The sequence below is a fragment of the Phoxinus phoxinus genome (genome assembly GCF_949152265.1).
Source record: "Phoxinus phoxinus genome assembly, chromosome: 3".
Lineage (NCBI taxonomy): Eukaryota > Metazoa > Chordata > Actinopteri > Cypriniformes > Leuciscidae > Phoxinus > Phoxinus phoxinus.
Window position 1 is genome coordinate 27,259,645 of NC_136878.1, and position 16,813 is coordinate 27,276,457.

Here is a 16,813-nt window from a genome sequence, read left to right on the forward strand (position 1 = left end):
CAAATTCTTGTCTATCAGTCTGTGGGCATAACCAAGTGGATAATAGCCAATCTGAAGTTACAGAGGGAGCTTCAAGACTGGTGATGAACAGATACGATTTTAGAAATGTCAGAAATCTGTGTAAGATGGTAGTTGATAGTCTTCTATTTTTGGAGTTTTAAAGTGGAGAGGTACAATTAAGCAACTTGGTTAGGCCACGTGATCATGTACTATTTATTAGGGCCGGGACTCGATTAAAAAAATTAATCGAATTAATTAGAGGCTTTGTAATTAATTAATCGAAATTAATCGCATATAAATATTTGACCTGAGAACAGTGAGAAGTAATTTTTTCACATGGATTTTTAGTATACCATTGAATAATGACTGAATACATAAGCTTAAGCAACAAAATATTGTTTATTTTTGTTCAACCAAGTCCAGCAGACCAGTGCTATTTTTGCCATTAAAGGGATAGTTCACTTTGAAATTAACTTTTTATATGTTTTAGCTTACCTCAAGGGCATCCAAGATAGGTGTCTTTGTTTCCATATTATTTTCAATGTTGATATTTTTAGGTCAAACCGTTGTTGTCTGACAGTCATATCATGCAGGTCTATGGGGTCCACCTCAAAGAGCATGCACAGAGAAGTCCAAATTAAACATGATTTAATGACTCGTAAATGTAAGTACACATTGATGGCCTAAGACACGAAACGAGCGGTTTGTGTGAGAACACGAACGGTATTCATATAGTTTTTACCTCTTATACACAGCCACGTCCAAGTGATCTGAGGGCGCGGGCGCTTCCTTCTGTGTGACGTGTGCGCAGACTGGTGCATAGATGTATACACTAGAAGTCGCATTGGCTACGGCAGTTCATTGGAACGAATGTCTTTAATGCGACATCTAGTGTATACATCTATGCACCAGTCTGCGTACACGTCACACAGAAGGAAGCGCCCGCAGATCGCTTGTACGTGGCTGTGTTACAAGAGGTAAAAACTATATAAATACCGTTCGTTTTCTCACACAAACCGCTCGTTTCGTGTCTTAGGCCATCAATGTGTACTTACATTTACGAGTCATTAACCGTTCGCATAATCCGTTCGCTATTGGTGCTCCAGTATAATCGGTCCGCCTAAACTCATCCAGTGAGAAACGTTCCGCGGTGCAAAAATAAGTGCGATTAAAATGCGTTAAAAAAAATTAACGCGTTATTTTGTGTGTAATTAATTAATCTTAATTAACGCGTTAAAGTCCCGGCTCTACTATTTATATTACTGCAGGGAAAAGGAAAGCAGTTTTAATTAATCTTGCTTTCAATCAAGGAAGTTTTTAACTTTTTTGTGGTCCTTCCCTTTTCACATCAAAGAATGCAGTTACAGGTGCTTTTGATTGGTATCCACACCCTATACAGTCACGGGAGGCAAGGATCCGCCCATGTGGCATGATCTGGCATCCTTAACTGTATATAATAGGATGTTAAAACAAGACCAGAATATGAAACAGATTACTACTGCTGTTTATCTACTGAGACAGAGACCTTACTCTTGAAAAAGGTAAATACTCCATTTGTGTTTCTTTCTTTCTTTCATTAATTTAATGAAAACTTTCTGTATATATGTCTTTGCTCTTTATCGTAATTATTCTGCATCATTTTCGATGTCAGGTTATAGCAACACAGTAACTGAAAATTATACAGTAAATCTCATAGACATTATTAAGATTTGGCTGCAATAATATTTTCAGCAGGATGGGAAAACAAGCCCAAACCACAACCATTGTAGAAGACAAACCGACTGTGCAGTCTAAGGTTAGTAACGTATCTCATATTTCACAAAATATTTATTGTGTCCTTCTGTTTAAATAATATAGGCTATACATTTTTCACACAGTTATCCGTCGATCGCCCAGTTCGATGTCCATTCGCTGTTCGTTTGCAAAACTATAAGGATGGCTCGACCCACCAAGATACACTGCATCACAGAGCAGCTAAGGTATCTTTACATTGTAATCAAAATAACTTCATGTTTACAGCAGCTTTGTGGTGTATGAAGGATTGATGAGTTAAATTTTCTTAAGCTTAACACAATAAGAATTATGTTGTGCAGAAGTTAAAAATCTAAATGTATTTTTTATAGCTTGAAAAATTACTTATTCTCTTATTCTAACATCTTATTCCAGAATACGCCCTGCAATTCAAAAACTTGCGAGGGCTCCATAATGAATCCCAAATCTCTGATACGCGGTCATTCCAAAATCACACCATCCTCAGATGACATCCTCACACAGGCAGTGGATTTCATCAACCAGTACTACAACTCATTCAAAATGTAGGAGCAATACATTCTCTAATAAAAAGTTTATTTAACTTTTAATTTAAGCATTACAGACAAGTATTCTAATACATTCATGAATAATATCATAGGCCAGCCTTAAAATTCAACACTCATTTTATACCATAAGTCTCTCCACTCCTGAAAGTGCGTATCTATACCACGAATGGTATTTCTCGTAGGCTACCATTTACACGCCAAAAATAGTTTTTCGTGCAAGATGATACGCACTTTATGGCGTAATACGCACGCACTCCCCACCCCTAATCCTTTTCAGTGCGTAGCAATGAAGGATTGATGAGTTTAATTTTATTAAGCTTAACACAATAATAATTATCTTGTGCAGAAGTTAAAAATCTAAATGTATTTTTTATAGCTTGAAAAATTACTTAATTTAGCTTGTTTAAATTAACATTTTTGGCGTATAAATGGCACGAAAAAATAACATTCGCGGTAGGGATAATATGGATACGCACTTTCATGAATCCTAAACACTCCTGGTAGGCTAATAGCCTAGTCATGCATGTGTATGTGATTGGTTCAAGAGGTGGAGATCCTGTCAACTGCCTTTCATTTTTATTCTGCAGTAAAAATGAAAGTAAGGCAGTTGACAGGATCTGCGCCTCTCCAACCAAGAGACTTTCCTTATGTGAGAGGTGTGAGGCTTCAGGAACCCAACAATGTAGAATAATAGTTTTTTATTATTATTATTATTAGGTTACTGAAAATAGTAAAAAAAAAAAATTCTTTCAACTTGACAAACAGGTGGAAATGTAACAGTCCGTTTACTTTACAAGGTTAATAACCCATTCTTACCTTTTGTGCAGCCCCAATCCAACGGAGCACCAGGCTCGGATTGAAACGGTCACACTGGAGATCACCTTGACCGGGTCCTACTCACTCACTACAGATGAACTCGCTTTTGGGGCCAAACAGGCATGGAGAAATGCGCCACGGTGCATTGGCAGGATCCAGTGGACTAATTTACAGGTTTTAGAATTATTATTATTATTTTTTAATCATGGCTAGCACTTCCAAAGCATGTTGTGCTTTTATACTAATATAGCCTACATCTCTTCTGCAGCTTTTCGATGCACGTAAGTGCAAGACCGCCGAGGAAATGTTTCATGCCTTGTGCACTCATCTTAAATATGCCACCAATGGAGGAAACTTGAGGTGAGTTGAATGTATTGCATGAAGGGCATTATCATTCGATTTACCAGGCAGAAATCTTGCAATGCAAGTAATGCCATGACCAAAGAAAATAAAAAATAAATGGAAACAAACAAACAAATTAATTAATTAATTTTTGCAAAACAATTTTTAACGTTTTTAGAACATTGCATTGAGGTTTTTGATCCAACATCAGACAGTATTTTTTTTTAAATGTCAAAAGAAAGGTAGAAATATAATGGGCTCAAGCTTGGTAGTAACTGATTGCATTTAATCTGGATTAATCAGATACCAAAAATTAAGTAGGCTACATAATTACTAGATTATATTACCTTAATAATCAGACTGCAGTTACTTTTTTATTGATTTACGATTGCATGTTATTCTCACAATGGCTGTAAATTATTTATAATTTACTGATTCTCCCCACTACTTTTTATCTTTTAAATGTTCCTTTCTAAAAAAAAGCCTACTTTTACATTTAAACCTTATACATTCGGAAAGTCTTCCAGGAATTTCACACACAGACCAGACATTAATATGCCTATAACTGAAAACTGAGACCCACACAACATTTGATCACTGGAGTTACAGAAATCATTTCACTTTTAAAGGGTAACTCAACCCCTGGTCAGAGCCTGAGCGTAGCCACCGTTCAACCTGAAGAGGGCAGCACTCAGACGTTTTTACACCATATAGCCTATTGTAGAATTAAAACACTTTATACCCAAATGTCAAAAAATTTACTTGAATCAATGAACAGCATTAATAAAGCCCCAGTCTTACAGATCATTAACTAAAAAAAAAAGTTGTTTTAAGGTTTAGTTACCCTTTAATAATTGTTTTCTCAACATTATAGCCTATATCTAATGACTCCTGGCGAACATATTAATTATTATTTGAATTATCACTCAGTGAATCATTTCATTTAATACATTCCACCATGTACTGTCTTTGGAAGGCTTTTGTCTTTCACACACATTAAAATGTAGACTACACATTCGCATAATTTTATACTTAGGCTACATGCAATGCAGGGATTCCCCAACTTTTTCATGAGCTGAACCTCTTTGACCTAAAATTGACTTTAAGTACCACCTGAGATTTTAAATTAATAAGTTAGCTCGTAATAAAATTCAGTCAATAATAATAATAATAAAATTAAGTTCTCTGATGTCAGTTGATGGTCAAATGTAGCCTGGAATCCCATTCCTGCCAAATCAGGAAAAAAAACCTAACCCTAACCGGGTTTTGATACTACCTGCTTTGAAAGCAAGTATTCCTATTTCTATGTGAAGGCTCCGGGTCGGATTTGCGCGAAATCCAGTGACGTGACTGAGACCTGCATGCGCGCTCCCGAGCCTCTCGCCTCGTCTACTGACTTTGCACTCAAAATGCGACGACACTGCAACTTTATGACATGCAGTCTGCTTACTAAGAGACGACCAGCACAACACAGACTCCAACACAAACTCCACATGCCGCTTTACGACACATTCTGAAGGCGGTGTTCTGGAGATGACATTTCCATAATAACACATCAGAATATGTTAAATTAATTCGACTTTTTATGCTCGATTTTTTTTCTTATGTGGTGGTAATGGGCTTCCATAAATAAGTCTTATTTAATCCTTTATATATAAATGAACAAATAAAATGTTTTGTCAATCTAAAAATGTACTTCATGTGGGAACATGTTGCGAACTGAATCAGCTTACATATACGACTATATTTTATTACATCAGGTAACGTAGCCTGGTGTAAATTTTAAAAGGTCAGATAATGTGAAAAACTTTTGACAGTGCAGAAACTGGATTTTGATTTATACTCAGACTTTGATTACCTGAGGAACTCCTGTTATCCTTTGGTTTTGGCAGGTCTGTCATCACTGTGTTTCCTCGAAGAACGGATGGAGATCATGATTTCCGTGTTTGGAACGGTCAGCTTATAAAGTATGCTGGCTATCAGATGGAAGATGGCAGTGTGATCGGGGACCCATCAGGTGTGGAGTTTACACAGGTAATTAAAATAGAAGCTTTGAGGAGGACAAATATATGTCCTCTGCTTTATATGATCTCTTACCTTTTTTTTAATGGCATCTGTCCATTTGCCTCTATTAAGAAATAATCACATGATAACTACTGGATATTGTGCACTCTTTTTAGGTGTGTATTCAGCTAGGATGGAAACCAAAGTATGGTCACTTTGATGTGCTGCCAATAGTCCTGCAGGCGAATGGAGAGGATCCTGAATTATTTGATATTCCCTCAGAACTGATTCTGGAGGTCCCAATAGAGCACCCAGAGTAAGTAATCTGGGTAATTTCAGAGAAAAGGGGGAGATATTCTAAATTTGAAGAATTATAGTTTGAAAAAAGTATCTTTACAAGTTATTCTCTGCTTTTGTCCAGGTATGAATGGTTCAAAGATCTAAACCTCAAGTGGTATGCAATTCCTGCAGTAGCCAACATGCTAATGGAAATCGGTGGTCTGGAATTCACAGCATGTCCTTTCAACGGCTGGTACATGGGCACAGAGATTGGAGTGAGGGATTTCTGTGACAACCAGCGCTACAACGTTTTGGAGGTAGTTCGTCCTCACTATCTCATGGCGGTAGCTTAGCACATCTTGATACTTTTGATATTTATGTTTTGCTTTTACTGCTTTATGTCCTGTAGCGTGTTGGAAAGCTGATGGGCTTAGAAACACGCAAGCTGTCTTCACTGTGGAAAGACCAGGCACTCGTTGCTATTAATGTTGCAGTAATTCATAGTTACCAGGTAAAGTGTCTTTCCACTTTTGTACTGTTGAAATACTGATATGCAAATTGGATCATCTCACTGTTATTGTATCTGAAATAATACACATTAAAAACAGAGTTAGGAAAGAAGATAAAGCCATATATTTACTGCTCTTTATGTTGCTATATTACTGTGCAGAAAAATAAGGTCACCGTCACGGACCACCATTCAGCAAGCGAGTCCTTCATGCAGCACCTGGAGACAGAAGTTCGTGTGCGTGGAGGCTGTCCAGCTGATTGGGTGTGGCTGGTTCCACCCATGTCTGGCTCCCTCACCCCTGTGTACCATCAAGAGATGCTCAACTACATCCTTTCTCCATTTTTCTATTATCAGGTATCAAACTTTGATTAAAAATCAAACATATTTTTAGAAGGGGTGGAACATTTCAGTCATCACTAGAGATATAGGGCCCTATTGCACCCAGTGCAGTTGACTTTGTACACCGACGCATGTAGGCTATCATTCCTATTTTGCACCCGCGCAAAGCAGACTTTCCCCTCCACAGACACACGTCGGTTAGCGCTCCCCGGGGCGGTTCAGCGCAAAGAGGAGGCGTGTTCCGGCGCAAACGCTCCCTGGTGCTATTTTGGAGTTTAAAAAAACAATTCCGCCACTGACCAGAAAAAACCTAGTCTAAAGACAGTGGCGCATTGCGCGATAGTCATATGCTATTTTAAGGGCGCATGCTTGGCCATTGTGTAGCGTGTGAACAACGCGCATACACTTTTATTCTCTAATCTAAAAGGACGCAGCAGTTTTCATTTTTGCAAATCGTACATTATTACAAGGAAAAATATTAACACACGAGGGAAATAATTGTTGTGTCCATGAAGATGTGAAAAAATAGGCATAAATCTAGCTTACACATTTACCCAAATTATTATGCGCCTGTTTAACTGAAGCTTATTTGGGTGGGTTTCTCCCATCCCCATACATTGTCACTTCTCCGTCTTTAACGGCCCTAATGAGAACGTCGGTCTCCTCGGCTGTGAATCGCTCCTGGCGTGCGCCTGGCAAACCCGCCGTTATAATAGCAATCCGCCATGGAAAAAGCGCACCTGCTCTTGAAGGGAATGTGAGAGGACGCTCTGATTGGTTTAGTTCACGTTACGCCCAAACCACACGAATAATGAAGCTATTTCAGACCAACCCATTTTAGATTTACGCCGGGCGCAAGAGGCATTTATCCCGCCGGGAAAATAGCAACAGCGCCCAAGACCCGCCCACAAAGTTACTTGCGCTTTGACACTTGCGTTTCAGATCGTTAAAATAAGGCCCATAATGTATTAATGAGCACAACTGTTTTCAACATTGATAAAAATAAGAAATATTTATTGAGCACCAAATCAGCATATAAGAATGATTTCTGAAGGATCATGTGACACTGAAGACATTCGGAAATCTTACCAACCCCTAACTTTTGAACAGCAGTGTTTGTAAATAAACTTTGACATTAGCAGTGTAAATATAGTGTATGTGCTGTTTTTGTGTTTTTTGAAGGTTGATGCATGGCTAACACACAAGTGGAAAGATGAGAAGAAAGGACTTCGGAGATGTAAGGTCAGCTTTAAAGGACTGATAAGGTATTAACAGACCAGCAGCTTCTCCAAACTAAACAACACTGTACTTCATTAATGCCAATGACCAACAGCATTTACATCAAAATATTTGTGTTCTTTATTCTTAGAGCAGTGCTTTTTTCTCAAATGCTCATCAATACAGTCATGGCCAAGAGAGTGCGCTGCACTGTTCTCTATGCCACTGAAACAGGGAAGTCATTGACCTTTGCCAAAAAACTTAAAACCATGCTCAACCGTGCCTTCGACACCAGGGTAAGAAATTCTGTCTTTAAAAAAAAATCCATCCAAATGTTGTATTATTAACATAGCAGTATATGAACAACAACAAAAATGGGATCCAAAAGTAATATTCATTCTTGTTTTCTAATACAGCTGGTATGCATGGAGGACTATGATTTCAGTGAGCTTGAGACAGAGAGCCTTCTGATGGTCGTCACCAGTACTTTCGGCAATGGGGAAAGTCCGGGAAATGGAGTGGTATGGGCATAATTTTGTGAATAAATATATTAAAACTATATATAGAAATATATAATATACATACTGTATACCATTCAAATGTTTGGGGTCATTAAGATTTTTTTTATGTTTTTGACATTTTATCTTATGGCTGCATTTATTTGATCAAATATAAAGTAAACCATTAAAATATTATGTGAAATATTATCAGATCTATATATATTAAAATGTGATAATTTCATGAAATCAGTGCCTTTTTTTTGTTAGTGCTAGCGCTTTTTTTGTTAGTGCACAGCGCTAGTGACTTGTAATTTATGTCACTGGAATTTAACATTATTTAACAAGGGTTTTTGGTGAGGGTACATGAAAACAGGGGACACCGATAAAATTATTTCTATTTTTCATAAAAATAAATAATGTATACTTATGCCAAAACATTGCTTAACAATGAGACTATACTTAGAACAATATGAAAATGTGATTTTTGTATCATCATTCTGTGATACATTATTTTTTTAAGAGAAAGTTCAAAAGAACGGCATTTATTTAACTTAGAAATCTTTTGTAAAAGGAATTCAAAATTTGATTTTTGACATTCATAATTTATTTCCCTCAGAGCTTCAGGAAGCAGCTTTTCAACTTGAAAAACCTGAAAAACAATGTCAGGTTTGTATGCTAAGATTTTCACTTTTATCACTTGTCAATATGCTCTTGTAGAACAGGAGCCCTGATATCCTCTTCTGTACAGGTACAGTGTGTTTGGCCTTGGCTCACGTGTGTACCCACAATTCTGTGCTTTTGCCCATGCTGTGGATGACAAGCTTGTTGAGCTGGGGGCCAAGCGTCTGACTGCCACAGGAGAGGGAGATGAACTTAATGGGCAGGACGAGGCCTTCTCTGCCTGGGCTTGCACTGCTTTTAAGGTTGGTGAGGTTTCTATAATTCCCTCTGTGCTTGGATGATTCAGTGATTCAAATAAATCTTATACTAATACAGCAATGAACAGCAAATGAATGGCATATCTCTGTTTTTTAAGGATGCGTGTGAGGAGTTTAACATTAAAAAACAGCTGAAGGGCGTTGAGCAACAGTTGGACAGCTGGGACCCACAGAGATACAGAGTTCAGCATGACAGTTGTGCCCTGGACCAAATTACAGGTAAACCTCTACCTCTACTTATCAAAACACTGACTTTTTTTATTATTATTTCCATAATACAGTTACACATATGAATCTTCTGTTTAGCACTGTCTGCTCTACACTCCAAAACTGTGTTTCCTATGATGCTGAAAAGAAGGCAGAAACTGCAGAGCGCTCAGTCAAGGTTTGAATCTAAATTTCACTACCTAACTCCCAGCTAACAAAAATATGTTCTAAGAATATTTTGCTAACATTCCCATTTAGCTAGCAGTATTGTTATAGTAAAGTTATTTCTGTTCTCTGAATGTTCAAAACGTCAGTTTTTTTATGTTTAAAAAAAAATTCCCTTGGTTATGTGAATGTTAAGGGAAAATTCCATTTAATCAGTTTGCAATTATTATGGGAATGTTACTTTTTAATATTTCATGAACATTCTGAAACTGGTAACATTTAGAAAAATGAGCAGAATGAATGGAGGTCTATGGAGCTATGGATGCCACAATGCCATCAAGCGGTAAGCGGTATTCGTAATCAGTCTTTCACTGACCAATCAGCGTCATTAGCAGAATGCTAGCGTGTTATGGGCAACAACAACTCAACCTGTAAGAAATCGAAAGGACATAAGTACTTGTTCATTCAACTTTTGACCTATAACCCATGTTGAACTTGCAAAACCTACAATCAAATCTGAGATTTCTCAACGGCAATCGGGTGAAAGAAACAAATTTAGCCGTCTAGCTCCATAAACTCCAATTAATTTTGCACTCATGGGCAATCGCCCCCAGTGGAACTCTACAACCAAAATTCGGTACAATAGGACTTAATAGGGAGTGGCAAGGCTCTCCGTAGACGGGCTCTGCTCCAACCCATCTTGTAGGAAAGAAAGCACGACTCTGATCGGACATCTTCGAGGGTCTTCCAGGTGGGAAGAACACTTCAACGAACAGGTTGCACTTCAGATCATAGAGGCGCCTCGTTAAGGGGGCTCTAACAGAAGTGATGGTGTCTACCACGTCTTGGGGTAGGTCACCTAGAACCTCTTCTCGTCCTATCCAGGGACCAGGCATGGAGTTTCAAGAGGTCTGGACGCAGGTGCCATAGGTTGCCCCGTCTCTGAGAAAGCAGGTCCTTCCTCAGAGGAATGGACCAGGGCGGTGCTGTCACGAGGAGCATGAGTTCTGGGAACCAGGTCCGGTTGGGCCAATACGGCACAAATAACAGGACCTGCTCCTCGTCCTCCCTGACTTTGCACAATGTCACTGGGGGAAATGCATACTTGCACAGGCCCCGGGGCTAGCTGTGCGCCAGTGCATCCGTGCCGAGGGTCCCCTCAGTCAGGGAATAAAACAACTGGCAATGGGTCGATTCCGGAGAGGCAAACAGATCTATGATCTGAGCGGCTCCGAATAAGTCCCATATCAGCTGGACACCTGGGGATGGAAACGCCACTCTCCCGGAAGCGTAGGCTGTCGTGAGAGCTCGTCGGCTGCACGATTGAGCACGCCAGGGATGTGAATGGCACGAAGCGACCTCATATACTTCTGACTCCATAGAAAGAGATGGCGGGCGAGTTGTGACATGTGGCGGGAGCGTAGACCACCTTGACGGTTGATGTACGCAACGATCGCAGGGCTGTCTGTACGGACCAGTACGTGCTTGCCATGTAGCGGCCCTTTGAGGGGACCCAGCGCAAGGCGTACTGTGAGCAACTCGTTAGTGTGGATGCCATATGCCCCAGGAGCCTCTGAAAAAGTTTCAGTGGGACTGCTGTCCTGCTCTTGATTGTACTCAAGCAGTTCAACACTGACCGGACACGCTCCTCTGTGAGTCGCGCTGACTGGTTGACCGAGTCCAACTCCTTACAGAGATAAGAGATCCTCTGCACAGGGGAGAGTTTGCTCTTGTCCCAGTTGACCCGAAGGCCCAACAGGCTGAGTTGATGGTGATGGAGCACCATGTCCCTGTGTTCGCACAACTGATCTCGAGACTGAGCTAGAATCAGCCAGTTGTCGAGATAGTGGAAGATACGAACGACGCGTTCTCGGAGTGGAACAATGGCTGCCTCTGCGATTTTCGTGAAGACGCGGGGTGACAGGGACAGCCCGAAGGGTAGGACTTTGTACTGATATGCCCGTCCCTCGACGCAAACCGTATGAACAGTCTGTGTCAAGGAAGAATCGAGACATGAAAGTACACGTCCTTCAGGTCGATCGCTGCAAACCAATCTTGGGGACAGATGCGTTTCTGCGTTAGCATCTTGAATGGGAGCTTGTGCAGGGCCCCATTCAAGGTAAGCAGGTCCAAGATTGCCCGTAACCCAACACCTTTCTTTGGTACAATGAAGTAGGGGCTGTAGAACCCTGTCTTCATATCGACTGGAGGAACCGGCTTGATCGCGTCACTCGCCAGTAGGACATCAGTCTCTGCCCGCTGGACCAGGAACCAGGTAAGTGTGGCACAACATACTCAGACGCCGCTTCGGGCCACCTCAGTGCCTACCGAGCCGAGTCCCTGTGTTCCACCTCGCTGCCCCACCCCGGGTACGTCTGTGGTCCTGCTTGCACGGTGTCTGGTAGCCTGGCTAGCGCTTCTCAGCCCATCTCGCTGGCTCATCCGTTCCATCAGACTCGGCTATGCGATTCAGTTCGCCCGGTGCCCTCCCAAGTTCAGGGGCATCCACTTCACCTCTGTGCGGAGTTGCGATGCCCCTGAACTTGGGAGGGCGCCGGGCAAACTGAATCGCATAGCCGAGTCTGATGGAACGGATGAGCCAGCGAGACGGGCTGAGAAGCGCTAGCCAGGTAGGCACTGAGGTGGCCCGAAGCGGAGTCTGAGTGTGTTGTGACACACTTACCTGGTTCCAGGGTGAGGCAGAGGGTGTGTGGGAGACTTCGCCACCACCGCTGTTCGCGCCGTCACACCAACACCACACACAGAGGCATTCTCGCAGAGATTCATAGATCACCGTTGGTAGAAATCTTGCTGGAGAAAGGAACAGCATTCACTGTCTGTCTCCGAAGCGAAAGACAAGGATGCGAGGCACCTGCTGCTCATTATGTGCTTGTGCCGCGATGCACAGCAGCTGGTGCAATTATCGCATGCCAATGTGTATTGGCTCGTTTTATTTCACTCGAAGTAGATAGGCTCTCGCAAGCGATCCCCATTCGTCAGAATCACTTCGTTGTAGTGATCTGACGAAGGAGAACATTCCCTGTCAGCTGAGCTTGTACACATTTCTGACAGCGCTGTTTTTCAACTTATTTATTCTATATGCAGTCGTTCTACTATCCTGGTTGAGCTGAAGACGGATGGAAATACAGAGGTCTTGAACTTTGCTCCTGGAGATCATGTGGGGATTTTTCCAGAGAATTCTGTAGAGTTGGTGGATGGTATTGTGAAGCATCTCCCAGATGCCCCTCCTAATAACCAGAGCCTTCACCTGGAGTCCCTCTCTGACTCTAGCCCTGGTAACAATCACTAATGGCAGTTATAATAAACTATATAATTCAATTTGAGATGGGGCACAAAATCCAAGCTTATTTTTATGACTCTTTCCTGTGTTGTCTTTCAGGGGAAATGAGTTGGCAGAAAGATGAATGTATCCCTGCTTGCACTCTGGTCCAGGCTCTTACATACTTCCTTGATGTCACAACTCCACCGTCACAAAGCCTCCTGCGCAAACTCTCTACAGTGGCTGGTCAGGAAGAGGATCGCAAACGACTTGAGGCACTTGCATCGGTAATTGCATTACATTCTTTTTTTTATAAGAATTTAAATATGACAATTGTTTATGATTTTATTCACAATTATAAAATACCAGTAGATGCATTTACAGCATTCTACCATTTCTCCATAGGATTTCCAGGAATATTCTACATGGAAAGATTTCTACAGGCCCACCTTCCTGGAGGTGCTTGTAGAATTTCCTTCTCTAAAAGTCCCTACCGCCTTCCTTCTCAGCCAGCTTCCTCTGCTCAAGCCCCGTCTGTACTCTGTCAGCTCTTCATTGGACCGTTATCCAAACGAGCTGCACCTCACCATGTCTGTGGTGGAGTACCACACCCAGGGTATGACTAAACATGTAGAAAACATACAAAACAAAGACATTGGATGATGCTTTTATAATCAAACACCACGTGAGATGTGCGGATAACGTTGTGTTCTGTTGTATCGTAGATGGAGAAGGCCCAATGCGTTATGGCACCTGCAGCACATGGCTTAACACCATCAAACGAGGATACACAGTTCCCTGCTTCGTTCACCGGTACTGATGATAGATAGTTAAATGCTGAATATGAATATCTCATTTAAATACTTACAAAGGCATTTCAACATTCTGTTCTCCATATCTTAATAACTTGATTTGTTTATTGCTCAATATTTCAGCTCAGGTGGGTTCCATCTCCCAGAAGACCCCATCACTCCAGTTATTCTGATAGGAGCTGGCAGTGGTATTGCTCCTTTCCGCAGCTTCTGGCAACAGCGCATTCACGACATGAAAAAGACAGGTAATACATGTGAGCTCTGAATTTAAGGTCATGAAGTTTAGACACAAAAGCTTTTTATGACTCTTGACTTGAGACATAGAGGTTCTATCGATCCAAACCAGTCATCACAATATCCTGCATTTTATTTATTCAGTAAAGTATGCACTACTGTTCAAAGGTTTGGTGTCAGTAAGTAAAAAAAAAAAAAAAAAAAAAAACCTTATTCAGCAAGGGTGCATTTAATTGATCAGAAGTGACAGTAAATACTTTTACATTGTTGGAAAAAAAATTAACTTTCACATTTATAAATAGCACGTTTCCACAAAACTAATAAGCATCATAACTGTTTTTAAAATTGATGATATTAAATGTTTTTTTGAGCAGGAAATCAGCATATTAGAATGATTTCTGAAGGATCATGTGAAACTGAAGACTGGAGTAATGATGGAAATTCAGCTCTGCCATCACATCAATAAATTACATTTCAAACATATAGTCAAAGACAAAACAGTCATTTTAAATTGTAATATTATTATACAATACTACTGTATTTTGAATAATAAATACAGCCTTGGTGAGCATAAAATGTCTTACTAACCCCAAACCTTCAAACAGTACTGTTATATATTGTAGGTATTTAAGGTCAAATAAGTCTGTAGTTATTTTTATTTTAAATCCTCAAAAGTTTTAATCCTAAATGAATTGCTTTATTTAATTGACAAATGTTTAGGTCTGCAATTGACTCCTATGACACTGCTATTTGGATGTCGTGATTCACAAACAGACCATCTGTATAAAGTAGAAACTCTGAAGTTGAGACTTGATGGCATTCTGGACAATGTCAATACAGCTTATTCTCGCCAACCTGGTAAAGCAAAGGTACATCTCTAAAAGTTCTGTTCATGCTGTATACAAAATAATAATATACTCAAAATAATAATATATTTACTTTGTGTGTTAAAATTCAGTAAGGTTCTCTCAGTCTGTTCTCACTGTTCATCAGATGTGCTTACACTGGTATCAGTTTGTGTATTCTGTCTGTAACCAAGCTTGTGTTGTTCGGAACAGATGTATGTGCAGGATGTCTTGAGGGAGCAGCTATCTGAAAAGGCCTTGGAGGTTCTACACAAGAATGCAGGTCATCTGTATGTCTGTGGTGGCATGAACATGGCCCGTGATGTTGCTAGCACTTTGCAAGATATCCTGGCGAATAAAACAGGCATGACCATCACAGAAGCTGGAGAATATCTAGAGAGGTTGAAGGTGATTCACTATTTCAATCCTCATGTCCTTGTATGAACGGTTTTGTGACCAGTGAACTCACGCCATCGTGATCTTTTTGTTGGCAGGTGGAGAAGAGATACCATGAAGACATTTTTGGAGCCTAATAGCAGAGATCTGCTGCATCATGTGAAGTAAAATCAGTTTACCACAAGCTGGGATACTGGGAACTAAATTTAACTAATGTGATTATAATGTTTTCCCACTATTTATGTTCTTTAAACTGATGTAAATATAGTTTTTTTCTTAATTTACATCAAACAGGATTGATTATTCATGTATCCTTATAGTAGGGGGCTTGTGATGTCATTTAAATTCTCTATTTTAAGAGGAAATTGTATGGCTTTAGTTTATTAAGCGCATTTCTTTTGTTTATATTAAATTGTTTCTAAACAATACTTTGAAAAAAATACATACATACCTGAAAAAATATTTTTTGTTTCTAATGTCTTTTATGTGCTGTATGACATCTTCTTCAGTCAACAGCATTTGGTAATTTATACTCTTTTTGTATTAATAATCTTTTCTAAATAATTTATGGTGAAATGGAATGTTTCTTCATTCCTGCTAAAATGTGTATATATGTGTGCGGGGGGGGGGGGGGGGGGGGGGGGGGGGTAATAATAACATCTAAGTAATCAAACATTGAAATGTACATATGAAAGTGCTATATAAAATGCCTCATTCATTCATTCATTCAAATGTCTCTAAAATCTTTCAAGACACACCATGTTGTGTTACAAAGGCACACACCCATAGCAAGAGTAACCAAGCAAAACGAAACAAAAGGTTATGAACATTCTATATACTGTTGTGACATGGACGAGGTAGAAGGAGACGAGCAGAAAGAGAGTCTAGAGAAGAAAGATAGTGAACGAGAATTTGAAAATGATTCTGGTAAAACTTTGCAAGTTAAACTTATTCAGTGAATAAACAAATGGACACTGTGATTGATTTTTTTAATTAATCATAACTAACATTTATTTTTCTTGCAGGAATAACATTCATATGCTTTTGAATCCTAAATGTTTCAAAACCGTTTGGTGAACACTCAGTCATTGTGCGTGTGTATGAATATCCGAATATAACAAATAGGCGGCTGCATATATGGAGAGAAAAAAACACCTAACCTAAAAAAATTAGAACAAAAGGTTTCTCAGCTGTTTTTTGTGGTATCGATTTAGCCTATGTCATGTAACTCCACTCAGCACGTGTTTTTGGACACATACCCTTTTTTTGCTAAAATATGACTTGACATTCAATGTAAAAGTTATTGCACCCAAAAGTAACTTAAATTTGAGTTGTATAACTTTGATCATAAACAACTCTGAATTAGCCCGAACAGAGGTTTGTGAACCCTCTAAAATGGTCACTCATTTCCATTTGAATAAGGTAACATATATAATGCATCCTCTATAGATGTTTTTGAGTATAAAGGTTGCATTATACTAAACCTCAGGTTGGATACGCCTTTGGGGGAAAGGCGTATCATTTACATTTAGTCATTTAGCAGACGCTTTTATCCAAAGCGACTTACAATTGAGGACTACAGCAAGCGAGTCATCGTGAAGAGAAGTGC

The 16,813-nt window shown here is 39.9% G+C and overlaps 1 protein-coding gene across 2 annotated transcripts in view; it reads left to right on the forward strand.

Annotated features, from left to right (window-relative positions):
• LOC306995546 (nitric oxide synthase, inducible-like) overlaps positions 1-15,932 on the forward strand; it is a 59,233-nt gene extending 43,301 nt beyond the window's left edge. The window contains exons 1-26 of one of the 2 annotated variants that reach the window (XM_079607240.1): positions 1,355-1,541; positions 1,732-1,795; positions 1,878-1,979; positions 2,167-2,315; positions 3,146-3,308; positions 3,403-3,494; positions 5,369-5,510; positions 5,657-5,796; positions 5,902-6,076; positions 6,169-6,270; positions 6,430-6,624; positions 7,792-7,874; positions 7,979-8,123; positions 8,244-8,348; positions 8,944-8,993; positions 9,076-9,250; positions 9,364-9,484; positions 9,572-9,650; positions 12,743-12,933; positions 13,038-13,204; positions 13,323-13,533; positions 13,643-13,730; positions 13,853-13,974; positions 14,684-14,832; positions 15,022-15,216; positions 15,303-15,932. In XM_079607240.1, coding sequence (XP_079463366.1) covers positions 1,736-1,795; positions 1,878-1,979; positions 2,167-2,315; positions 3,146-3,308; positions 3,403-3,494; positions 5,369-5,510; positions 5,657-5,796; positions 5,902-6,076; positions 6,169-6,270; positions 6,430-6,624; positions 7,792-7,874; positions 7,979-8,123; positions 8,244-8,348; positions 8,944-8,993; positions 9,076-9,250; positions 9,364-9,484; positions 9,572-9,650; positions 12,743-12,933; positions 13,038-13,204; positions 13,323-13,533; positions 13,643-13,730; positions 13,853-13,974; positions 14,684-14,832; positions 15,022-15,216; positions 15,303-15,341 — 3,240 coding nt within the window. In that variant the 5' untranslated portion in view covers positions 1,355-1,541; positions 1,732-1,735 and the 3' untranslated portion in view covers positions 15,342-15,932. Of the gene's footprint in view, positions 1-1,354; positions 1,542-1,731; positions 1,796-1,877; positions 1,980-2,166; positions 2,316-3,145; positions 3,309-3,402; positions 3,495-5,368; positions 5,511-5,656; positions 5,797-5,901; positions 6,077-6,168; positions 6,271-6,429; positions 6,625-7,791; positions 7,875-7,978; positions 8,124-8,243; positions 8,349-8,943; positions 8,994-9,075; positions 9,251-9,363; positions 9,485-9,571; positions 9,651-12,742; positions 12,934-13,037; positions 13,205-13,322; positions 13,534-13,642; positions 13,731-13,852; positions 13,975-14,683; positions 14,833-15,021; positions 15,217-15,302 lie in introns of those variants that run through there. The other variant, XM_079607241.1, reaches the window with a different exon arrangement.
• Positions 15,933-16,813: the final 881 nt, after the last annotated feature.